The sequence below is a fragment of the Cyprinus carpio genome, chromosome B20, assembly GCF_018340385.1.
Source record: "Cyprinus carpio isolate SPL01 chromosome B20, ASM1834038v1, whole genome shotgun sequence".
Taxonomy (NCBI): domain Eukaryota; kingdom Metazoa; phylum Chordata; class Actinopteri; order Cypriniformes; family Cyprinidae; genus Cyprinus; species Cyprinus carpio.
This window is the reverse complement of record NC_056616.1, coordinates 1879637-1906175: the sequence shown is the minus strand read 5'-3', so window position 1 is coordinate 1906175 and position 26539 is coordinate 1879637. Positions and strand designations below refer to the sequence as shown.

At 39.1% G+C, this 26539-nt stretch overlaps 2 protein-coding genes across 2 annotated transcripts; both read left to right on the top strand.

Moving 5' to 3' along the window:
* Positions 1-351: 351 nt before the first annotated feature.
* LOC109076311 (nucleoporin Nup43-like) lies at positions 352-9574 on the top strand. The gene is made up of 8 exons (XM_042746687.1): positions 352-754; positions 835-954; positions 4108-4185; positions 4249-4411; positions 4922-5057; positions 5440-5591; positions 6293-6409; positions 8097-9574. The coding sequence occupies exons 1-8, from the start codon at positions 638-640 to the stop codon at positions 8324-8326; spliced, it is 1113 nt and encodes a 370-aa protein (XP_042602621.1). The 5' UTR covers positions 352-637; the 3' UTR covers positions 8327-9574.
* A 2556-nt stretch (positions 9575-12130) lies between these two features.
* lats1 (large tumor suppressor kinase 1) lies at positions 12131-26379 on the top strand. Its single transcript, XM_042747450.1, is given in 8 exon segments — positions 12131-12323; positions 12983-13412; positions 14296-14446; positions 18116-19527; positions 21299-21881; positions 22911-23093; positions 23759-23865; positions 25656-26379. Coding segments are annotated over 7 exon segments (3285 nt in total). The 5' UTR covers positions 12131-12323; positions 12983-13058; the 3' UTR covers positions 26151-26379.
* The last annotated feature ends 160 nt before the right edge of the window (positions 26380-26539 follow it).

Genomic DNA, 26539 nt, shown 5'->3' with positions numbered 1-26539 from the left:
GTCAAAACCATAGACTGTAAAAAAACCAAACGAAAAACTATGAAGCGTAAGCGAAATCTGTGGCAATGCATTCAGAATCCACGATTAGCGAAAACGAATCTTTGAAAAACATCAACAAAGAATGAAGCATATTTGAAGAGCCTGTTAAATTTGTGCGACTGAGTTCATTTTTTTTTTTTTTCATTTTCATTGTGTTTTCTTCTTTTGTAATTGCATATTTTTGATAGTTTCTGAAAAAGTTACGGTCAGTTTTATAAAGTTACGTTCATTTTTTTTTTTGAAGCAAATATAATTCCATACTCTTCTTCTTGTTTTAGGGCGGATCGCAGCTTTATAAGGGCATTACCGCCGCCTATCGCTCAAGTGGACCATCGACAGTCTATCCACAGTCTCCTAACTACCAGCCCACAAACACCCCTGATTCTTGTACCCGTTTAATTTTACTCATTGTTCTGTGACGCTGCTTTAAAACTATACGCATTGTGGAAAATGCTGTACAAATAAATGTGAACACAGCAGGGTGAAGATATTATCTAACAGAATCGCGTTTGGTCCCTTGAGGCCGCCGTACGGAGCGAGTTCGGCGGGAGACGGTGCGCGTGAGGCACACGATACTGAACAACAACAGTGAGACCCGATGGACCCAACAGCCAAATACATCTCGCAGAAAATCAGCAGGACGCGGTGGCGGCCAGTTCCCGCGGGTTTACTACAGCAGCCCGAGGTGTTCGCCGCGGGGTCTTGGGACAACGAGGCAGGAGACGAATTCTCGTTACAGCAGCACATCCCGCATTCGCGCGTCGCTGTTAATCATCGCTGTGTGTGTGTTTGCAGAGTAACAGAGTGTCGATCTGGTCGCTGGGAGATGATGACTCTGACACAGACGGAGAGTTTGACGAGGAGCCGCGGTTACTGTGTGACTCTGAGCACGACGGGGACGTGACGGACCTGCAGGTGAGCGGCAGCAGCGACACGATGAACACCTGAGCCGCAGAACACCGGTTTATACACAGTTGCCAACTCTCGCGAGACAAATAAGCAACCGCAGCTTCAAAAACAAGCCCAATATTTTTTGATAACTTATTATCATCAATATTATTTATTATCAATTATTTATTTCCAATAGCTGAGCCTGCAACATATTAAAATGAAATTACCACTTTATCTGAAAAGCAAAAACATAAGTTATTTTACAAAAATCAGCAAACTGCAACAAAGCAGGAACAAAACTCATCTCCAGTCACCTGTGAGCAGAGTAGGATTGAAGAGATGGAAAAGACCAAATATAAAATATAAAAAAACAAATATACTCTTAGTATTAGTAGGCTATATGTTTTGTTATCACTATATTACAGTGATAACAAAACATTGATACAAAACATTGTTAAAAAATAAATAAATAAATAAAAATTAGGCTGCCTTATAAAGGAAAGAATGTCATCCCACTCCTCTGCATCTACCACTATCATTGCTTGGATTACAGCGTCACACAGATTCTTTTTGAATGTGATTTTCTCCAATCCCTCATTGAAGAAAAATCACGTTAAAAAAAGGCGTCTGAGAAGGGGGCAGAATATTTGGCAAATTATGCTACAGCGCTTATATTTTTGCACTAAATGGCTATTACCTGTGAGCAGACAGAGTGTCAGTCAATGCATTGGCCAATATAGTGAACATAAATGAAAAGAAACAAAGTTGCTTGTCGACCCGGGATTTTTTCTCGCAACTTTACAAAAAAAGAAGCCCAAAGTTGCGTATAATACGCAGATTGGCAACTATGTTTATGCATGACCTCCAGAAAGAGTGTGTGTGACGTGCGAAGAAAACAACACTGGTTTGTCGAGTTCGGGAGATCAGCAGCAGCTGTGTTTTAATCACAAAATAAATATAATTGTAATCAGTTACAGTTTTTTCACACACCCACATACAGATTTAATTGATTTCTTTCATAAGTTGCAGTGACTGCTCTAAAATACAAGACCCCAGTGTTTCAGGACACATGCTTATTCAATAACTGTTTGGATTTATGTATATGCTTAATTTTTTCAGATTAACTTTTTTTGGGATGTAACGATTAAAATCGATTAAAATATGTGACAATTCAAATCGGTTGAGATGCCAAACATCTCGATGATGTAAATTAGAGTAGAGCTCGATGTGCAGCTGCTTTGTTTACAGCGGTAACCAAGGAAACGCTGTATCATTGCTGCCACCTGCTGGTAGAGAGTGCTTCTGCTGTTTCCTTCAGATATGTTTTATGTAGTAAAGTTTCACAAAATTAAATCAGATCACTCTGTTTTTGCATCAGATTTCGAAACTATACAGTTTAGTTTAGATTAAAACCTGCTCATGCTGCATCTCTGTTTGGATGATGATTACAATTTCAGAGGCTGCACAGACAAAGCCTTAGTTTGTTTATATGAAGAGATTTATTTTATCCGTGTAACTTGCTTATTTGATTTGCTGTTTGTTTTAAAATTCCAGTTTAGTTTTTGTTATATTTAAGTTTCACAAAGAAACGTGCAGCAATGACACCTACCTTCTCATTTACTCTCTTCAATCTCACTTTGTTTAAAAAAAAAAAAATCGTGATAAAATCGAATCGTGAGTTGAGTGAATCGTTACATCCCTATTTTTTCCAAGACATTGTTAGAATCCAGTGTTTCCTGGCATAACTATGCAACATTTGATTTCAAAAACAGTATCATAGCTATTAAACTACAGCTTGTTTTGGTTCTTAATCTGTATTTAACCTCAGAATGATCTCAAAGTAAAAAAGAGTTCTGATGTTGTGGCGGCTGTGCTTTAATATTAAATTATTACAATCTGAATTCAAGTGATACAGTATTTAGGAATGACAGTAATCACTGGCTTACATGTTTGAACATGATGAAGAGTTGAAAACATTAGAAATGTAGGGAAGTAATCAAAAAGTAATCAGTTACATTAATAAAGTAATTGAAATAGTTACACTGCTTATTACATTTTAGGTAACTTGTAATCTGTAGCCTATTGCATTTCCAAAGTAACCTTCCCAGCACTGTGTATTAGTCACAACATGCTTTGAAAATCCATTTTCTAATACAAAATAAATATGTAAAATATTTGTTGTCATAATAATGAAAGCAGTCACTGTTATGGGCTACATGTTTGGAAAATGATATTTAACCCCTTAACTGTCACCGCCCCACCTGTGGGACGCTTGGCGCTCTCTCTTTTTTGTTGTTGTTGTTTTTGTCCTTTTTCTATATAAAATCTTTTAATAATCATCATAATCATAAATTATATATCATTTGAAAGCCTAGAAGCCCAAGATTCATCCTGTGAAAACCATTTTGAAATCGGACATTGCTTTTCCATGGAAATGGTACTTTAAAATCTTATGGCGGTCCCCTCCCCCTTAGTGGGCGGTGTCAAGTGTCATATTACAAAATGCATTACGGTCTTTTAGAATCAAAACTTTTTATAATCTTGGCAACAAACATATCATTGGAAAGGTCTGAGTCTCGGGATTCCATATTCCATATTCCATACACAAGTAAAATTGACAGAGAAATCTAGAGAAAATTCATTAAACAAAATTCAAAGGAGTTTTGATGGCTCCCAGTGGCTGTTTGTGGTATGACGCCCTAAATAAAATATCACAGGAACCTCAATTTTTTTTTTTCATATCAACTTCAAATTTGGAACATAACTTATTTAGACACAAGGCTTTAATTTTATACCAATTTTAGAGTAAAACCTGTTATGTAAAATATTTACAATAAATAAAATAAAATTAATATAGCGCATTTTATTTACAGTACATTTAAACTTCTATAACTTTTTGATACTTTAACTTTTTGAAAAATTTTCACTTTAAAAAGAGACCAACCTTAGGTCTATATTCCAAAGTGTTTATAAATTACAACAATTTAAGTTTGGATAGTGCACTTTAATGCCTATTTTAAAAAATGGGGGATGACAGTTAAAGGGTTAAACCCTCTATAAAACTAATAATACCATTGTTTCAGTACTAATAAATGATTGGTCAGAGAAGAGAATGAGGTCTTTAATTTTGAACTAGTTTGATTTGAATAAAAACCATGGTTTGCACAATCTGTGTAGTTTCTAGATGGAGACCGGCTCGTTTCTGCGTCTTCAAGCGGGGCTGTGGCGATTTTGAAGCTTCAGCCGGACTGTCAGGTATGTGCTGTGTTTGTGTGATGGCTGATCAGTGTGGTTCTGACCATCGTGACTGACGTTTAGGCTCTGTCGCTGGCTCATGTGTGGGAGAGGGCTCATCGGTATTCCTGTGATAATGCACCCTGCACCGCAGTAGTGTGCAGAAGCCCTGAGCTAGTGTCAGTGGGTGAGGACGGACGAGTTATTCTTTACAAGGCAGATCAGACTGAAGTTGTCCGTGTTATTGGTAAGTGTCTTCTGGCTTCCTTTGTGACAAAGACCTTGAATATGAACAGTTTCATTATAATTTACCCTGCTGTCATGTTCCAAACCGACGTGACACGAAAGATGATGTTTTCCATACAATGGAAGTGGATGTTATCAGTTGCTTGCTAGATCCAAAAAAAGTACCATATGACTTCCAGGTCTGAAGAATATCACAGGATTGAATGTGGCACAACAGACCTTCTCTCTTCTCCTTAAAAAACCTTCCCATGTAAATAATGAATTCTGTTGCTCACACAAAGCTGTAGTATGGATTCAGAAGAGCAGTGTTATGGTGCTTTCTGAGGCTTTACTGATTTAATAATAAAGAAAGCTTTGAGATTCTGCTGAATTTTTGTGTTTCACTCAAAAAAGTAAGACATGCATCTTTGGAACGATATGAGACAGATCAAGATTCTTGAAGAACCCATTCTTTAATTACATTTGACCTGTAAATGCATATTAATAGGAGCGTTTTATTGGCTTTCAACAGAAAACGCAGACAGCAGTACGATTCATGCCGTGACGTTTCTGAGGACGACTGAGGTTCTCACGGTTAACTCCATCGGTCAGCTGAAGATGTGGGACTTCAGACAGCAGAGTGACAGTCCTGCGCAAATTCTCTCTCTGTACGATTCTCTCATACTAGTTTAAGAAACCATAATTAGCTGAAGAACATGTCCGCTCACAACAGAATAAAAAAAAATATTTTGCATGAAAAAAAGTATCATTGTGACTTTTTCTTATTTTTAAAGCCTCATTATAATTCTTAATATTCTCAAGAACCACTTTAACAAATTGCTGTTTACCTGTTCAAATAATCACATTATTGATAGATTTATTTTCCTGCCAATGTTTTAACATCTTAAGATAAGAAATGACTGCATTTGCCAGCATTTTGAGTCCTTTTGACATTCATCTCAATATCAAAAAGTGGTCTAATTGATCTGAATTCTCTCATATAAAAGTTGGATTTTAACTAGTTTTCTCATATTTGCTCTACTCATGCAGCACTGGGGACAGAGTGCCCTTGCACTGTGTGGATAAACACCCAAACCAGCAGCACATAGTGGCCACCGGAGGACAGGACGGGATGCTGTGTATCTGGGACGTGAGACAGGGCAATACACCCTTCTCTCTCATAGAGGCTCATTCAGCAGAAAGTGAGGACCCTTTGAATTCAGTAGATTTTTACAAAATAAATATGCTTGCTTGAGTTGTGTAAACTCTTGTAATAGACGTCAAGAATAATATTCAAATGTTTTGACCTCACAATCTTTAAAGGGATAGTTCACCCACAAATGACAATTTTTTTTAATCATTTACTCACCTTTAAGTTCTTCCAAACCCGTTTATGCTTTTTTCTTCTGTTGAGCACAAAAGAAGCTAGTTAGATTTTCTTTTTTTTTCTGACTTGCAAAGTAGGGAAATGAAAATATTATGGAAGTCAGAGGCTACCATCAACTGTGTGGTTACCAACATATCTTCCTTTGTGTTCAGAAGAAGAAAGAAATTCATACAGGTTTGGAAAACCTTGAGGGTGAGCAGAATTGTCCTTTGAATTCAGTAGATTTTTAACAAATAAAAATGCTTTGACTCTCATATTTCCACTGTTGTTAAAGACTTCATCTTCCACCTCTGTAATATTACAGTTTTTTGTCTTCTGTCACTCTGAACAGTTAACAGGTATTGCAGTAGGAATGAACTTATTCATGAATGAGGCCAGTTTACATTTGCAGGAAGCGTAATGAGGACAATAGAAAATGAACAATGTTATCCTATGCACATGAAATGTCAAATCTTAAATGTCAAAACCCTGATAATTAGTCGCATTCGGCACTGATTCTGATCTTTTTCTCCACAGTGTGGGAAGTACATTTTCATCCATCAAACCCCAATCACTTATTTACGTGCTCGGAGGATGGGTCTCTGCTCCACTGGGAGACGACTTCAGGATCAGACATGAGCACACTCCTGCAGAGTAAGCCAAGACTCCATCACAGCTATAATAATACTAATAACAATCTAGCTATCTGATTTTTATCTTGATGATAATACACATGCAGTTAACCAAATGAAACAATAAACATTTTAGTGTGCACACTGAGAGAAATAAACAGCAGATGTTCATGGTAACAACTTCTTTAACTTGAGCAAACACTGCTAATACACATATACATACATGCATGTTTTAATGCTATTGAATAAAAAGAAGCGATCCCCTCGCAAGTCTCTGCTCATCATGACAGTACCTGGATCAGTGAGCTGCGTCTCGGGCCGATGACGTCACTTCCAGGAAGGCATGTTGTACACGCCCCCATCCTTTGACTCCACCCCCACGTCAAAACAGCACACAAAGCGAGACGCGCAGAAAAGTGAAGTGCAAAGGAAAAACTGCAGCGCAAGCTCAAACTAGACTGACACGCAAAATAAAATCAGCGTTGCAAATAAAATAATAGATATGATTTTGAAAATATGTATTGCAAAATCATTGCTTTCGCGCTGTTTCATTTATGTTTTGCAATTCTTTATTTTTGTTTGCAAAACTTGTTTTTTTTCCTCACAATACTTTATTTTATTTTGCAATTCTTTATTTTTGTTTGCAAAAAGCTAATTTATTTTCCTCAATACTTTAATTTTTGTTTGCAAAACTTTTTTCTTTTGCAAAACTTTATTTTTTTGTGTATATATGCGGCATTATATTGACTCCATACGCCCCTAGTGACAACTGCATCTGCAGAAAGTCTGTGCAGTGTGTATGGAACCAAACTAAGCTATTAGTTGTTAGACGTATCTAAATGAGTAGCATAGTTGTGTCTCTCTTATGTAAATCTCAGTAAACGAGGTATGTTTTGACTCACTTGTGTTGCCAGATCTTGGTATTAAAAGCACAAGTCTATATTATATAAATACAAACGTGTCATCTTGGAAATAAGCCACATACCAAAATATTGCAACCTGCCGACTTTATTAACTCCATAAACTGGATCGCTTTTTGAGCTGAGACCAAACAGCAAGCCCAAAGATGTGTAACAAATGTTGCTTATAGTAAGTGGATTTGGCAACACTTAATGAGCAAAATCTGCAGAGCAACTTTCCAAACATAAACAAAACACCACGGCTCTGTCCACTGTGGATTAGTTCAAAAATCAGCAAACGTAATAGGCTTCTTTGGTCAAAAATAGACTGCAAAACATTGCTATGGTGTCAGTCATCACAATTCACACACAAAACTGTTAAAGATTCACTCCCGTATTTTAATGCAGTTGTCACTCCTGAAAATTTACAGTGTGTTAAAAGTACTGAAAAAATTTCTTCTGCCCACTTTATCTATGTTTCTTGTGATCACAAGTGTCTTTTATAAGCCTGGGTTTGGTCAAGGCAAAAGTAGTACTTCTGAAGGTACATAAAGGATGCACAAAGCTGCCGTTTCATCAAAGCTTTTGTTCCTTTGTTTGTTTTTCTCATATTTCACACAATGAACTTTCTAGGATTCAGTCCTGAAGTTGTATAACACTTATGCATAGGAAGTAAAGCTAAACAGGTTGGTCTGAGCGTATGGGCTTCTAAAGCTACTATGACTGTGAAGGTTTAATTCTAGTCAGTATACACAGACTTGACTCGTTTTATTATCTTAATAACATGTTCTGATGCCTGGTTTGTTTCAGGGGGCTGGAACAGCAGGGTCGTCTCACACAGTGGTGTACCGCTGGCGGGGGAGGATGACTCTGTGGTCAGCTCTTGGCTTGCTGGGGACTCCAGCAAAAATAGACTGGAGGCCACTCATATGCTGCCCAGCCAGACACTGTCTGTCAACAGCCTCGACGTGCTTGAGCAGTGTTTAGTGTGCGGCACTGATGGAGAGGCCGTGTACGTCCACAGACAACTTCCTGTTTGATTGCTGACCCAAAATATGTGTGAAAGAGATATATGACACAGAACTTTAGTATATAAAAATATATAAGTTCTGTTGAAGTACTCTGCGAGTTCTGGATACAATGATTGGGACTGTAATAAAAGTTTATCATGCGTCTCTCAGAATTAACTGAACTGTAAGTGGTGTTTTGTAAAGGCAATATTTTTATCATTATTACATTATGTAATGTAAACATGCCCCCCCCCTTGCTATTGATGACAGTCATTATAGGAGAATAACAGACCTATATTATATTATTTCCTATATTAGAAAATAGTTTTTAGTAACAGTTCTCTGCTAAAATATTCTTCACAGTTTACAAATGATCAAGCATTAAAAACTTTACCAGAGCTGACGAGCCACCACTTGGATATCATGTCTTTATTACTATTTTTACCATATTTACAGTTTTGAGCTTCGACAAGTCACACATATCTTGTGGAGAGCAAGCTTAGCTGTGAGATCAACCGAGACTTTGGACTCCAAAGTCAGACAGGAATCGTACACGTGCTACAGTGAGGATAGTCTGCTCCCAATAAGTCATATATATATATATATTTGTTCCCATTTGCTCAAATAGCAATAGTAAAACTCCACATCAGTATTAAACAGCTTTAAAAAGATGAAAAAATAGAGCAGTCAGAAGAGAAAATTATATCAAATTTACAGTCACTCACACAGCTGTTGTATTAGAAACACCAAAAATTACCACAACATTGTTGATGAAAAACTAGTGCTACTTTACAATGTTTTGATTACATGTTTAAGTGCCTCTTAAAAAACTTGAATGGGCTATTGAGAATCCTGTATTTGCTGAACAATAATCTGAAAAAGGGGGATATGTCCTGATAGTATTTAGGTGCCTTACAGTCCTGATAGTCTTTGACCTGAAACTAAGAAAAGTATTGACATTTTGTAACCTTTTGAACTTAAGTGACACACACACATTTATACTGTACAAACTGTATTTTCTATCCCCTTACCTTAACTCTGCATCTCACACAAAACTTTATGCATTTATAACCTTGTTTCCTCACAGGGACCAAAAATAAATTAATAATTATAATAAAATGGCACTGTTTATTGAGAATGAACAGATGAGGGGCTCTGGGACTCATATAGCATACAATTCAAGCATAAATTCAATGCCACCTGCAGCAAAAAGTGTGTTGTTTATCGTAATCTGTCAAATGATTAATCGCATCCAAAATAAAAGTTTTTGTTCACATAGTTTATGTGTGTGTACTGTGTATATTTATTATGTATACATAACCATGCATATATACACTCACCAACCACTTTATTAGTTACACCTATTAAATTGCTTGGTAACACAAATTGCTAATCAGCCAATCACATGGCAGCAGCTCAATGCATTTAGGCATCTAGATTTGGTGAAGAAGACAGAAAGGGGATTTAAGTGACTGAACGTGGAATGGTTGTTGGTGCCAGACGGGCTGGTCTGAGTATTTCAAAAGCTGCTGATCTACTGAGATTTTCACACACAACCATCTCTAGAGTTTACAGAGAATGGTCCAAAAAAGAGAAAATATCCAGTGAGCGGCAGTTGTGTGGACGAAAATGCCTTGTTGATGTCAGAGGAGAATGGGGAGACTGGTTAGAGATGATAGAAAGGCAACAGTAACTCAAATAACCACTTGTTACAACCGAGGTATACAGAATACCATCTTTGAACGCACAACACGTCGAACTCTGAAGCAGATGGGCTACAGCAGCAGAAGACCACACCGGGTGCTGCTCCTCTCAGCTAAGAACAGGAAACAGAGGCTACAATTCGCACATGCTCACCAAAATTGGACAATAGAAGACTGGAAAAACGTTGCCTGGTCTGATGAGTCTCGATTTCTGCTGCGACATTCAGATGGTAGGGTCAGAATTTGGTGTAAAGAACATGATAGCATGGATCCATCTTGCGTTGTCTCAACGGTTCAGGCTGCTGGTGTTGGTGTAATGGTGTGGTGGACATTTTCTTGGCACACTTTGGGCCCCTTAGTACCAATTGAGCATCGTTTAAACGCCACAGCCTCCCTGAGTATTGTTGCTGACTGTGTCCATCCCTTTATGACTACAGTGTACCCATCTTCTGATGGCTACTTCCAGCAGGATAATGCACCATGTCACAAAGATCAAATCATCTCAGACTGGTTTCTTGAACATGACAATGAGTTCACTTTACTCAAATGGCCTCCACAGTCACCAGATCTCAGTGCAATAGAGCAGCTTCGGGATGTGGTGGAACGGGAGAGTCGCATCATGGATGTGCAGCAGGACATGCAGAGAGCTCCTCAGGGGCAGGGCCTCAAATGTAAAATAGGGGCAATGTAAAAAAAAAAAAAAAAAAAAATATATATATATATATATATATATATAAAATTATAGGTCAAAGGTTTGGATAAATTATTATTTTATATTTTTGCAAGAAGTCACTTAGGGTCATCAAGCCTGCATTTATTTGACATTTCTATATTCTAAATTTTATGCAGTGCTGATTTATTATCAGTGTTGGAAGCATGTGATACTTTTCATCTGTGATTATTTGATAAATAAAAAGTTAAAAAAGAACAGCATTTATTTAAAATGTAACTTTTGTCACAATATACACTACCATTAAAAAGCTTGAGGTCAGTATTTTTTTTTTTTTTTTTTAAGAAATACGATTTTATTCAGGATAAATGCTGTTCTTTTTAACTTCTCATTTATCAATGAAGCCCAAAAAAGTATCACAGGTTTCAAAAAAAAAAAAAAAAAAAATTGAGCAGCACAACTCTTTCCAACATTGATAATAGATCATCATATTAGAATGATTTCTGAAGGATCATGTGACACTGAAGACTTGAGTAATAATGCTGAAAAATCAGCTTTGCATCGCTGAAATAAATTATATTTCAAAGCATATTAAAATAGAAAAACATTCTTTTAAATCGAGTACAATTTAATTATTGTTTTTAAATCTTTTTTTTTTTTTTTTTTATCAAATAAAGGCAGGCTTGATGAGCATAAGAGACTTTCATAATGCTGTATAATTATCAAAAATGCACTTGGGCTTAATTATTTATGATATTTCCATGAAATAGTAAATGGGAATTGAATACAGGTTACCATTATTGCGACTTTTGGCGCTGCACGGTTTTATGCAGTGCTTTTGCAGTCATTTAGCATCCATTTTCTCAGCGATGTAATTTGATTCATAAAATGAGACAAACCACAGATCCAGACCAAAATCTCAGAGGAATGTTTCCAACACCTTGTTGAATCTATGCCACGAAGAATTAAGGCAGTTCTGGCAGTTCAAAAGGGGGGTCTAACCTGTTACTAGCAAGGTGTACCTAATAAAGTGGCCAGTGAGTGTATATTTAAGTAAAAATGTTACGTTTATATATTAAATATATTTATATATAATATAAATTATATGTATATAAATATATACATGTAAATATTTTCAAATATGTGTGTGTTTTTATACAAACATAATAAATATACACAGCACACGCAGATATATTATGTAAATAAAAACTTTTATTCTGGACGCGATTAATCGCGATTAATCAGCACTATTTAAAATACATATTTTTCGTAGTAAACTCCAAATATAGCTTACTCTAAAATGACTATGTTATGCAAACCTCACACGAAGCATGGTTAAGTTTATTATATAACAAACGCACGCACGCACGCACGTCCACGCACAACAGCGGTCTGCACGCATCTGCATCCACACAGAAGGGCCTCTCGTCTGGAGCGGGGCTCCACTGGGGGCGGGGCTTCTACCACATCCGGGCTCTTGTGACGCGCATGACAAGCCGTTGTAAAACTCAAGACGACAGTAAATACCAAAGAGAGCAGACGGTCCGTCAACAAATACATGTATCTGTCAGACACAGCAGTGGAGGTGCTCGCGATTTAAAAGCTCGCAGGGGTCTATACATGTCCAAACACGATGCCTCGCCAACATTAAATGGTAAGTGAATGTAATTCGTTTATGATAGCACTGTGCTATCGCCACAACCTTAGGCCTCGGTCACCTGTTGTACCGATTCATAAATGATTCATCCGCTTTAAAATGTTTATCATGCATTAGGGATAATGTTAAAGGGTTTTTAAGGGCTTTATGTGGCAATACTTCTGCACATTTCAGCAGTTTCAGGTCTAACTGAGTTAGCAGTGCGTGAATCAATTGGACGCTACGACTGTGTTTCAAATCCTACAGAGATCCCTACCTAGACAGCACTTTTCTTGCCGTGCCCTGTGATGCTGTCTAGGTAGGCAGAACTTAAATTAGAGAAAAATTAATATAACGTATTTATCACTGCTGTAGCTTATTATGATCTTAACAATCACTGGTATCCATGAGCTTTTTGTCTTAAATGTTAGTGTTGTAGGCAGCTTTAGACATGAAAACAAATCCACCACAAAAGTAAATGTTGTTTTATAGTTTTGAAACTAATGTAAAACTAATGTAGAGACACGTCATTTAAAAAAAAAAGGCTTAATTATTGCTATTTTTGAGGATCTCTGGGTAGTTATTACAAGCTTTAGTTATGCAGTTGAAGTTATATTAATGTTTATTACAATGCTTCTGTATGTTTACTGATGCACTGACCTTTCTTTAATGTGGAGGTGAAACACTGAAATCCGGACTCTTCCACCCAGAAGTCTCTTCGTCACATCCTTGGCACTTAACGTATGTTTTTACATGAAGAGGGGCGAGAAACCCGAGGGATACAGACAGATGCGACCCAAGACGTTCCCTGCAAGCAACTACAGTGGCAATAGTCAGCAAATGCTGCAGGAGATCCGAGAGAGCTTGCGGAACCTCTCCCGGTCGTCAGATGCTCCCAAAACGGACGTGAGCATCGGGAAGGGACCGCCGGACGATCCCAGACAACAAGGGCGCAGCAACAACCCCAGGAACCCCCACCACCACAGAGCTCTGCAGGAGATCCGCAGGTCACTCATGCCGTTTGCTAATGAAACTACCTCTAGTGGACACGCTGCAGATATCAACAGACACATGTTTCAAGAGCTGCAGGATGCTGGCTTTGATGAGGTAATGGACCTTGTGGAGTTTGGTAGGAAGAGAAGTTTGTGTACTCTTCTCCCCCCCCACCCCATATGTGTCATAACAATCACTTGTGCCAGGAATGTTCTCTACTGTCACTGTATAATTTCACTTATTTGAGGAATGACAGAAATGGTATGTTGCCAGACCAGCTCTGGTTGAAGAATGGAGCTCAGCATAATGAACAATACTGAGATGCTCGCTAACACTGGGTGTGATGTACATATTTAGTATTTTTTTTCTTTTTTCCAGAAAGAATAATTGCTCTGCATTTCTTTCATGTGGTGGATGTGCATAAAGGTTGTCAAAACAAATTTTGGTCACTTGCTGCGGTTGTACAGGCAGACAAACCATCAAAGTAACCTTACAGGTTCATTTCAGTGGATTATATGAGAATATTTTCATAAAGTATAGTGCATAGTCAGAAACACAGATACTGTGATCAGGACTCGATGTGAATCGGCTGTCTGTATATTATCCTGATTTGTACATAATTGTTTGCCAAATAACTAAAAGTGGAAGGACTTACAATATTGATTTGCACATTATGTACCGATTGTGACGCATTATATATAAGGGGACATGAATCTAGCACAGCTGTGTACTGTAGGGAATCACTTTCCTGGGACAGCCGTCAGTCAGTGTGCATAATGCACAAATATCACACCAGAGAATGCCACTGACCAATCACTGGCAAGTTTTCCAGAGAGCCATGAAATAGTAAAACAGTGTCACACAAATTTTCGGGAGCTTATTAGCTCTATTAGCAGCTCTGCATGTTTTGAAATATTTTGCATTTAAATGAGTGGCATCATATTCTGTTGATTCTCAGTAGCAGTAAATGAATACATATATGTGTGTGTTTGTACAGGAGATGGTGGTTCGCGCTCTGAAGCAGACGAACAGTCATAGCGTGGAAGCAGCGATTGAGTACATCAGTAGGATGAACTTCCAGGAGCCTGCGAGGGAGCAGATAACAGCCGCTGCAGCACGGCCTGTCAACACGGCCATAAAACAAGCAGGTAGGTATAGCACAAGAGCCAGTTACATCATTTGATTCATTCCTTCTGATAGCAACATAACATGTAGATGTTAATTGCTGGAATTGTTTGGGGGTGGCAGTTATGGGGTCAAACTGTAATAGTTTTTAATAGTTGTTGTCTGGTGCTCTTTACCTTAAACCAGCCTAAATAGACAGAGGCATCTTTAACACTGGCAATATTTAAAACAGGGTGTCCGCAGGGTCTTAAAAAGTATTAAAAGTTGATAAATCAATATAGAGAAAATTAAGGCCCTTAATAAGAATTAAAAAGTCTTAAATGGCATTTAAAAATCTCCATCATGTGTGTGCTTTCACACGGAGCAGCATTTACTACACAGAGCTTGTTCACTGACAAGCTGCGCAACACATGCACAAAATCTGATCATGGTTTTGCGGAGCTTGTCAGTGAACAGCGGCTCTGTGTAGTAAATGCTGCTCCATGTGAAAGCATGCATGTGATGGAGATTTGGATCTGTTTAGTGAACTGGTTTTACTGAGGATATGCGCATTAAATGTGGTGTGGAATTTATCGTGCAGCTCTACTTTGACTGTAAAATATGTATTTTAGGGATGGAAATGACATTTTTATATTTGGCACATGGTGGTTGCATTACTTTGGGCTTTTTTTTTTTTTTACTGGCATGGGCTTGGGATGCACAATTAAAAGGATGTAATAGTTGTGATCATTATTTTACCTTCCATGATCTTTCACACTTGATCAGGTGCAGTACTGACACTATCAAATCAAACACTCCGTAATCACAGGTTAACTGTCTGATCAGTCAGATGTTTGTCATGAGAAGAGTTCCACAAATCAGCTATGGTTTGCAGAGAGTAATAAGAGCTGATGTTACAAATACATCTTTTGAATATACTGTGTGAACTCATTGTCCCGTCAGCTCGGAGAGCTTTATTTCCCCTCCTCAATAAGTTTTGTCAGTTGTTTTGTTTATTGGTCTAATAATTCTTGTTTCTTGGGTTGCATTGGTTAGTCACTCAATTAATTATATTGTGCTTGTCATTCCTGAATTATGTTGTGTTGATAAAGAGTTATCATAAAGTAAGACTGTTTAGTTGTGCGATCTTACAATCAATATATAGTAAATGTAAGTTAAAGTGTCGCCGATGTAACCGGTAAAAACTAGGAGTGGCGATGAGGTCTTAAAATGTATGGAAAGAGTCTTAAAAAGGTCTTAAAAGTTATTATATTTAACTCCATGATTCCTATAAAACTTTTGGCAGTCTGATCAAAAATGTGTTATCCCACTGGTAATGAAAGGTGGAGTGCAATGCATTGTAGAATAAAGTAGTCAGTGTGCTGTCACTTTGCTAACTTATGTAGGTTATCTAGGTATTCCAGGTATGCTAAAAATTTACATAAATGCTATTCTGAACATTAAAATAAGCAGATATTTCATGTAAAGAACAGTATGATGCATAGTTATTGACACAAAGAAATGTGCCAGAATATGAAAGAGAATCTTTTTCTCTTTACTGCTAGTTATTGCCCAAAATATACATGACTGAACAAGGTATGTTGGAAGATACAATGCAGCATCAGGGCTCCAAACTGCGACTAAAACAGTCGCATTTGCGACCATAAATAATAATTTGCGAGTGACGTTTTTGCTGAGGTCGCCACTGGCGACTACCCGCCGAAAGCTCCTCAGGATTTAACCGCTAAAATAGTTTTCTCAGGCAGATGATTTGCTTCATTCTAGCAGCGCCCCGTCTGTGATAAAATGAACTCGGGCCGAAGGTTAATACACACAACTACACCGAGTGTGGACCTGCCACGTGTACAACAGCTTTCAGCCGAGATCGGCCCATAGAGGAAAAAGCCGTTGGTCAGCCAGAAGTGTTTTGTAGAGTCGGCGCGGCTCTGGCCCATTATCTTCTCACCAATGTCGAGACTGAACCGACAGAGACGCATTTCAGCCAGAATCAGCCCGAGTGTTATTGCTATCGGGGTATATATTTTCATGTTATAACTAAACATTTGAATGTAATGCCTTCTTTTTTCCTAATTGTTTTGCGATCAAATATTTTGTTATGTTCACGTATTAAACTGAGACGATGCGCATTAAAGTTTTAGTGGAAAAACAGAGTTTCAGACAGTCCTCATCTCTGCCGCACATCAGAGCTGACGCACACAGTCTGATAAACGCAGCTCCGCTGTGCAGCGAGAGAGAAATGACGGAGACGGAAGAGGGGAAAGTGCAGAAAAATACAGCGTCTATTTCGTGCACAACTTGAAACAAACTAGAACAGGTAAAGCTGTCAGCTGTGTGGATATTGGCAATATTGTTAACAATTCTCGTTTATAATAATTACTAATATGGCTTCTTGTAAACAAGATCTTGGTCTGTGTTCTTTTAATGCGTGAACTTCATTATTTGAAGTGCAACTGCCGTCCAGTAATCGCAAAAAGCTCTGTGCTTTGTCATTTTTTAATAAAAAGTACCAGCTTTAAAATTATTCCGAATTCATAACGAAATTCAAACAATACAGTTTTGGCGCTCCTTAATGCGGCAGGCGCCTGAATTCGGCCCGCGGTCGCCTAGCGCCTCAGTTCAAGGGCAAGTGAACCCATTTAATCTTTCTCTTTACTAATATAGTACATAATGAACATGAATTAACATCAATAGGTAGGCTATTTTATAAGAGAGCCAACAGTACAACAGTACAACTTACTGAAATGTCTCATGTAGGAGGAGCCCAAGCTACACTCAGTGGCCAAGTGATGCTTATGCTCCATGATACTGGTACAGACTCTGTGTAATGAACAGTTCTTTGTGACTGTAGATTTCAAGCTGGAAAAGACATTTAGTTCCCACTTTAAGTGAACCTTAGTTCCCAGGTCATCTACAAGATGGATTAAAATGCTGATAAAGACAAGAAAAGATGAGACAAAAACACATGACAGTATGATTGAAATGTTGAAATGTAAATAAATGGAAAATAATAATAATCGTAAAATAAATAAAACACGTTTATTCTGTGGCACCTAAAAAAATTATTTGGCTCCTAAGTTTTTTTCTTATAGGAGCCAATGGCTCCTTACTCGATTTTTTTGTTTGGAGCCCTGAGCATTCAAAAATCTTGTAATAACTCCATCAGTATTTTAAACTTGGGGAAATGTCAGTAAAGCAAATGTCACACATTGTATTTACCTCCCAAAAGCCATTTAGTGTTAATAGCTTGTTACTTAGCTAGGGGGGAAAATACTCTAGAGAGGAGCATTTGGCTAAATATATACCCTGTTTTAAATATTCATTATATTTTTACTTAATCTGTTTCTGCTGCCTTATTTAAAGTATGTTTAATAAATGTCATGAAAATAATTTTCTGACAGCCAACTTTTAAATGAAACATAAATTCTGCCTACTGGAATTTAAATATTTGTTTATAACGCGGTGGCATATGTTTTATCTAAAAAGAAATGGCAATCAAATTGAATAGTTTGGACTTTAATATAATAATAATAACAACGTACCAACTGGCAGGGTTCCCTGTAAAGCTTTAGCTGAGATTTTTTTCCCCCTTAAAGGGATAGTTCACCTAAGATCTAAATGAACAGGATTGTTAAGAGGACTTGTAAAAGTCTTCTCAGGTTCCTGTAGTTGATGTATGGATGTTTCCTCTCTAGGCCCATCCCAAATTCCACCCACAGTGTTGCGGCGCCAAAGCTGGAAGGGTTCAAAGGAGTCTCTGGCCCCACAGCGACACGGTGCTCTAATGACTGATGGCATGATTTACCGTCCCAGTAGCCCTGGACCTCAAAGCGACCTCTCACGGCCTGCTACCTTTCCTCAAAATCTTGCCGCTGCTGCCAGCGGTCAACGAGTGAATCCTCCCCTCCCACGGCAGGTGCGTAGCATCACTCCTCCTCCCTCCTCATGGGACTCCAATCCCTCAACCAAGCGGTATTCTGGGAACATGGATTACCTGGTGCCTCGGCTCTCTCCTGTGCCTCAGGGCCCCCGACCCGATGGCTATATAAACCCTCCGTCCCAGGCGCAGCGAGGGATCAGTCCGGTGCCTGTGGGTCGGCAACCCATCATCATGCAAAACTCTGGGGGCAGCAAGTTCCCCTTCCCTCCATCTTGGCCCCAGAATGGCAACATACAAAGCGAGTATATGGTCATTAATAGCAGTGGTCGGCAGCCACCACCACCTCCGTATCCCATGCACCAGACTAACAGACAGAGTCCCACGGCCCAGCAGATGCAATCCAGCGCTCTTGCTTCACCCTCAAATGGAGCCAACCTTCCCCCAAGCATGCTGGTGCCCAACCGCAATAGCCACAACCTTGATATGTACAACCTTGGAGTACTACCGCAGGTCAGACCTCCTGTGCAGCAGCCTCAGACTTCCCCTGGTCACAGCACCAATCAGGACGTTCCTTCGTCATGGCCCCACAGCGTTCCAGGGCGCTCCGACTCCTTCACCAATGCCCAGTCCAATGGACGTCAGTGCCCGTCTGTGCCCAGCTCTCAACCCTCCGGCATGACCGTCACCACCATTACACAGGCCCCCATTTTGCAGCCGGTAAAGAGTATGCGAGTGCAGAAGCCAGAGCTGCACACGGCCGTGGCCCCTACACACCCACCATGGATGCAACAGCCTCCGCCCTCTGCTTATCAAGATCCGCCTGCTTCCACAACAGCCCCCGAAGTCCCGAGCTACCAAGGCCCACCTCCACCTTACCCTAAACACCTGCTACAGCAGCAGCAGCCTCCACCAGGGTACGACCCCAACCCCAGCCCAAAACCCAGCAACAAAGAGGAGGACGGGGTGGACAACGACAATGACACTGACAGCACCTGCTCCAGCGAGCGCGCTGAGGCCTCCGAGGAGCGCGAGAAGAAACAGATCACGACGTCTCCCGTGCCGGTCCGGCGTTGTAAACGCGACGAGGAGCGCAAGGGGGAAAGCAGAGTTCCCATGTACTCCCCGCAGGCTTTCAAGTTCTTCATGGAGCAGCATGTGGAGAACATCCTGAAGAACCACCAGCAGAGGATCCGAAGGAAGAAGCAGTTGGAGAGCGAGATGCAGCGGGTTAGCATGCATTTCTTCACTGACACATCCTCTCACGATGTTCTTTGCTTCTCTGCTCTGCTGTTAAAGGGTTAGTTCACCCAAAAACAAACACAAATTAAGATATTCTTGATGAAATCTGAGAGCTCTCTGATCCTGCATAGACAGCAACTCAACTGCAATGTTCCCAGGACCCGAAAGGTTGTGATGACAGTGGTAAAACTACGAGAATACTTTTTGTGTGCAAAGAAAACAAAAATAACGACTTTATTCAACAGTTCTTCTCCCCTGGGAAAATTTCAGTTGCACTGCTGTCTATACAGGGTCAGAGAGTTCTCAGATTTCATCAGAAATATCTTAATTTGTGTTCCTAAGATGAACAAAGGACTTACAGGTTTGGAACGCCATGAGGGTGAGTAATTAATGACAGAATATTCAGTTTTGGGTGAACTAACCCTTTAATTTCCTATTGACTTTTAACTTTTCCCATCTTTCTTCAATTATTCTTTCCTGCCCTTTTATATTCCCTTTCTCTTGTCTGTCTTTCTTCTATATCTTTCAGTCTGTGGATCTCCTCCGTAAGCCTACTTTCTTTTCTATGTGTGGTCAACTGGCTTTCATAGCTTAAAGGTTTCTTCTGGAGTAATCTTCGCTCAAGTGTGGTAACGTAAGACCCTGTCAGTTGGACAGCATGTGTATGTTCCTCAAATATTCTTATGAGCTCCGTTCTAAAGTCTAGTGAGCTGCCTACCAAGACAGCATATCAAGGTGTCATACGTACATTGCAACGGCCGACTGTTATGAAAATCAGTTCTGTGATGATTAGAAAAGCTATCTATCTAGACAATAGACTGCGAGGCAGCTCACTGGGTTTTAGCACAAAGCTAAGATTTTAAGGGTTTCCTGCAGCTCTGTAAGTACACATCTATGCCCATGTGGGGTTTGTCCTGTCTTTTCACATTTTCTGCGCTGATTGTTGTTGGTTGGGTAGTGGTGTGTATGAATGGAGCAGAGTTGCTACATTTTTACTGGTAGATAAAGTAATATTAGTTTAGAAAAAAAAATATTTAAAACAGAAATGTACAGTAGTTGACTGATTGGGTAGAATTCAGTGTTCTGTGGATGTATATTTCTTGAAAACCCACCTCAAACCTTGTATTTCATTGTTGCACCTGTGATTAAGGTTCATTGTTGTTTGGCTGCTTGTCTACTGGCTTTGATTTGATGTGTTTAAGTTTAGTGTTATGATCATAACATTTCAGAAAAATGCAACCCGATTTCAGCAAACAAGATTTTAAGTTACGGTTCTGCCAGAGAAGAGGTGATGAGCATATAAGATGCATACTTGTGTGTTAAAATGCACATGAAATGAAATCCAGACAGCCAGCAAGTGACACTGCATATCAGTCATGCTGAAGCATGAGGGAAACCTATTACAGTTGAAATTCTAGCAACATTGCAAATTCTGTTTGACAATTCGAGTACATTTGCATTTCCTAGTTGTGCAAGCATGATCAGTGGCAAAGTATTATAATAAAGAGTAGGTACTGAGGTAGTTTTGATCACTGTAGGAAACCCTGTGCATTGCATGCATTGCTGTTTGTTCAGTGCTGGATGCTTCTGCCTGCCAAAGTTGTGAATATTACATGATTGAATGGCTTGTTTTCTCAGATAATTTCAGAAGTTCATTTAATCTGTCTTTGTGTGTTGTGTGAGCAAGTTTGTATTTAGGCCTATGTGTAAGTATCTGTTCTGTTAGGGCTGGTATCTCAACAATGTGTTGTGTGTTCAGGTGGGACTTTCAAATGACGCTCAGGAGCAGATGCGCATGATGCTGTGCCAGAAAGAATCCAACTACATCCGCCTCAAGCGTGCCAAAATGGACAAATCCATGTTCGAGAAGATCAAGACTCTGGGAATCGGGGCATTTGGAGAAGTGTGTTTGGCTCGGAAAGTGGACACGGGAGCGCTGTATGCCATGAAGACCCTCCGTAAGAAAGATGTCCTGTTGCGGAACCAGGTGGCCCATGTGAAAGCTGAGCGGGATATTCTCGCTGAAGCTGATAATGAGTGGGTCGTCCGGTTGTACTACTCGTTTCAGGATAAAGATAACTTGTATTTTGTGATGGACTACATCCCTGGTGGGGACATGATGAGTCTTTTGATCAGAATGGGCATTTTCCAAGATGACTTGGCTCAGTTTTAACACGCCGAGCTCACCTGTGCTGTGGAAAGCGTCCACAAAATGGGTTTCATCCATCGAGACATCAAACCTGACAACATCCTAATAGATCGTGATGGACACATTAAACTGACAGACTTTGGCCTGTGCACTGGCTTCCGATGGACTCACGACTCCAAATACTACCAAAGTGGTGAGCCTAACAAACAACTCAAAGACCAAAATATATTTATGCTAAATTGACCCCATTATTTTGTGCTATTATAGACAAATAGCTACTTTATAAATTCTTGCCAATGGTTAATGCAGTATGTTAATGCATAGGGCATATCATTTGTTTATTACATTAGCGGTAATCAGTGTTGGGTGTAACACGTTACTGTAATTAAATTACTTATCCACTGAAAAAGTATAGTAAGGGATTACTGTTCATTTTTAGGTAATTAGTTACGTTACATACTGTAAATTATTTCAACATTTCTAAAATCAATATTGAATTTCAAATCTAAATTTACAGTCTAAAGATAAAATTGAATGCCGCGCGTTCACTTTCAGTTCAGATTCACAGAGAAACCTTAAATACTCGGATACAGATAAGACTAAAATCAATCGAATCTAAAAAGGGCCTACTATAATTTTGTGTACACTGACAATAACAGCAAAACAAACAGGGTGCGCTTTCTGCCGTCTCGGTCTCCGTGAGCGACTTTCTACACATCACAAATATGAACCGAAACCCAGCGAATACTTGACACAGAGACATGAGAAATATTTCTATAGAAAGCTTGAAGTGTCTACTTTTAAATGAACAAATACAAATCAAAAACTAATATTCTCTGATTATGTAATCCATATGAAACTAAAGCGAGGTACCATCTTTCCCGTATCTGAGCTCATTATATACAGTCACCTGCGCGCAAACGCCCTCACCTAGATACATAAAAAAGGTAAAAAAAACACCTTTGTTTTTCAAAGAAGACCTGCTATGAGGAGTACGCCGGAATTTACCTCAGAAGAACAGCGCAATCTTGTGGTCGTCTTGTTGACAACTGAAAGCTGTCGTCTTCAAACCAAACAGTCACTTTTCACCATCACATCAATGTAACATCTGTTAATATTAATGGATTCTGAATGTACTGTTGAATACACATTGGAGAATTGATAAAGGACTTTGGTTGAACTAGGGTAAGGTGTTCAACTTTTTCTCTCTGTGTCTTGTCAGGTGATCATGTGCGTCAGGACAGTATGGACTTCAGTAAGGAATGGGAAGACAGTGCTAGCTGTCGCTGTGGAGACCGATTGAAGCCACTGGAGCGCAGAGCCGCTAGACAACATCAGCGCTGCTTGGCACACTCATTGGTGGGGACTCCCAATTACATCGCACCTGAGGTTCTGCTGCGCACAGGTATGTCAGTGTGTGTGTGTAGTGGCACCTACTCGTGAACAGTAATAAACTTCATTTATCAAGCACTTTTCATACACTTACAAAGATTGCTTGACAAACAAATACATGTTTCATGTAAGAAATAGTGCACACATAAATGTACTCACCCACATCATTCAAAGCATGCATGACTTTCAGTCTTCAGAAGATGAGACATTGTTCATGCTCATTGCATCTTGTTTTGCATACATTGAAACAAATCAAATAATCAAATGAGCATTTCAACATTTTAAGGCTGTTCATCTCTAGTCGGAAAACAGAAGACAATATCAAACTACAAAGTGCTGTGTTTTGCACTTTCATTTATGGGGCAGCAGAGCAATCGGATGGAAATCCATCGCAGCATTTCAAATTCCTGAAATCAGATAACAGTAACTGGTTTATTTGCCCATATATATTTAAAACAGGAATTATGTCCATTTTTGCGAAAGGTTTTTTTTACAATTGGTTGTTGATTTATAATGGTTGCACACATACTGTTGTTCTGAGTGATCAAGTTTTGAACAAGTTTCTGTGTCACGTTGCTCGTTTGTAGTGCTGTAATCCTGATATTTCATAACTCTATAAATTCTTTAAATTGGTATGACTGTTTTGTTTTATTTATTTGCTTGTTTTCTTGATCGTAGGTTACACCCAGCTCTGTGATTGGTGGAGTGTAGGTGTTATCCTCTATGAGATGGTAGTCGGTCAGCCTCCTTTTCTGGCAACAGCTCCTCTTGAGACCCAGATGAAGGTGAGAATATATGCTGGTCCTTATAGATGGATATGTGTTTGGTCTCATGTTGTAACACATTATTATTAAAACACCTAACAGATCTGAAAATATTCACCTTTTTTGCCTCAAAAACATGATTTCATTTCATAATGTTCATGAAACATGCAGCTGGTTTCTCTGAGCACAGAAAATATCCGATGAAGTGAGTTGTACTGTTTTTATCCACTTTTAACTTTAATATTTGGTATGTCCACCTTTTGCTGCAATTACAGCAGCACATCTCTCTTAGGGTGTATGATATATATTATCTGTGATAATATCATAATTGTTGTTTTAACAATGTGCGCAAAAACCAAACAAAACACACCTACGGAGTGCATGCACACATTACGTGAGGTCTAGAGACAGCGCATTTAGAGTGTGTTCTTTCACTGCATGATTCAACCTATTAAAATGCTTTTAGAATGATCACAAATTCAAGAAATAGGGGCAGGAAATGTATATAATTATACAACTTCATATAGTTAATCAGTGTCACTCCATTTTTCTCCAAAAATTACCACGATTACAAATGTGATATTGATTTTTTACAACAATTCAATAAAAGTTAATTAACAGACTTGCGGTTTAGGGACCATATTGCCTGTTTTTGCTCTGTCTCGACAAAAAAAAAAATATTCCAAACAGCCACAGCCCTATCTCTGAGCAGCATGAGGGCATTTCCTTCCTGAATGAATCAACCTTTTAAATGATTCGGTTCAGTCGCAGTGACTCACTTATTAACAGTGACTTGCTGCCAGCTGCTGGCAGTTTTAATTTCAATTTTAAATTTGAAGTATCTTTTTATTATTTAAATAAATAATTTTAAATATTAGTATTAAACATTTTATGTTTAATATATCCAAGTGTTATTTATGCATTTGTAACTGCAGTTTAAAAGCATTCATGTCCTGCATTAAACAGTGTGTGTGAATGCATCTAAACACCTCTTCAGATGCAGCTTGTGTGTTTCCTCTGCATTGCAAAAATGGATTTTGTTGATACTGATTTCATTCTATTATTCTAATTATATTCTAATTATTCTAATTCACTGACTAAATGTAAGAATTTGACACAAAAGATAATGGACACTTTTAGAAAAAAAGGCTTTATAAAGGTAAGAATGCTCATAAACTTATTGGAAAAGATTAATTTCTGTCAGTGTGAACTGACCACCATGCAGAATATGAAGAATAACAAAACTCTAGGAGTCAGCTGTCCACGGCAGTCCTTAAGATACCAACACAATTACACACTTAGCAAAATATCATCTAATTATCATTATCGATAAAATCCCAGAAAATATCGAGATATAATTTTTTGTCAATACCCTTATATCTCCCTGGCATAGTGTCGATATACAGTATTTCCTGAGAACTTCAACACTAATGTTACCCCATGCCTTCTGCAACTCAAGCCAAAGGCTTTCCTTTGAAGGTACAACAGATCTGTCGCCCCAGATTTGCTCGATAGGGTTGAGGTCTGGACTTTGAGCGGCCAGTCCATCAGTTTCAATGTTCCAGCAGATCCTTCCGTCACAGGTAGTTTGTTTTAGGGGTATTGTAATGGCCAATTCAACAAAAACAACTGAAACCTCTTAAATATTCCAAGTGTTCTAACAATTTTGGCCACCACTGTGTGCAGCATTAACGAGCAGAGTGGACACTGGACCAAGTAAATCAACAGATGCTGTCAGTCAGTGCAGTTATCAGCTGTATGTTAGCTACACACAGAGTTTAATCACCTTGCTGTGTGTGTGTCCGTCTCAGGTGATAAACTGGCAGACGGCCCTACACATCCCCCTGCAGGCCAAGCTGAGTCCGGAGGCCACCGACCTGATCCTGAAGCTCTGCCGTGGCCCGGAAGACCGGCTCGGGAAAAACGGAGCCGATGAGATTAAAGCCCATCCCTTCTTCAAATGCATTGACTTCTCCACAGACCTGCGGCAGCAACACCATGCGCCTTACATCCCCAAAATCACACACTGCACTGACACATCCAACTTTGACCCCGTTGACCCCGACAAGCTCTGGAGCGACGATGCTGACAGCAACCACAACGACACACTCAACCGCTGGTTCAAGAACGGCAAGCACCCGGAGCACGCCTTCTACGAGTTCACCTTCCGCCGCTTCTTCGACGACAACGGCCACCCCTACAGCTGTCCCAAGCCCATCGAGTGCGAGGATTATGACGGGGAAGAGGACTTGGGGCCGTCGAAGGGCTTGGGGCCAGAACAGGGGCGGGATTTAGTCTATGTTTAGTGTGCATGCATGTGTGGGGGAAACTAACCCAGAAATCAAAAGAAACCCACCAGAAATTATAATTTGCGTGAGCCTGTAATGAAGGACCATTCATATCAGCATTGTGATTATTGTCATGACAAGTTAATTTCAAACCTCCATTTCTCATTACTGTAATGCAAACAAATAGATTTAATAATAATTGACAATTATGCATTATGGTAGGTTTTTTTTTTTTTTTTGCTGCCTTGATGCTCTTGATGCTGATGTGAAGATGTATTTGTTTTCTTTGTATTTTTTTATTTTTTTTTTTTTGTTTAAATGTTTACATTTTGAAATTTTAAAATTACTAATTCAGAAGTAAAACATTTGAACGTAAAGGGAAAATGTCTGTAATTCTCATGAACATG

Excerpts from the sequence above, each read along its gene's own strand:
- LOC109076311 (XM_042746687.1), top strand. The coding sequence starts at position 638 with ATGGACCCAACAGCCAAATACATCTCGCAGAAAATCAGCAGGACGCGG. Across the intron at positions 4,412-4,921 it reads TGAAGTTGTCCGTGTTATTG|AAAACGCAGACAGCAGTACG; the intron begins GTAAGTGTCTTC and ends GGCTTTCAACAG. Across the intron at positions 6,410-8,096 it reads CATGAGCACACTCCTGCAGA|GGGGCTGGAACAGCAGGGTC; the intron begins GTAAGCCAAGAC and ends GGTTTGTTTCAG.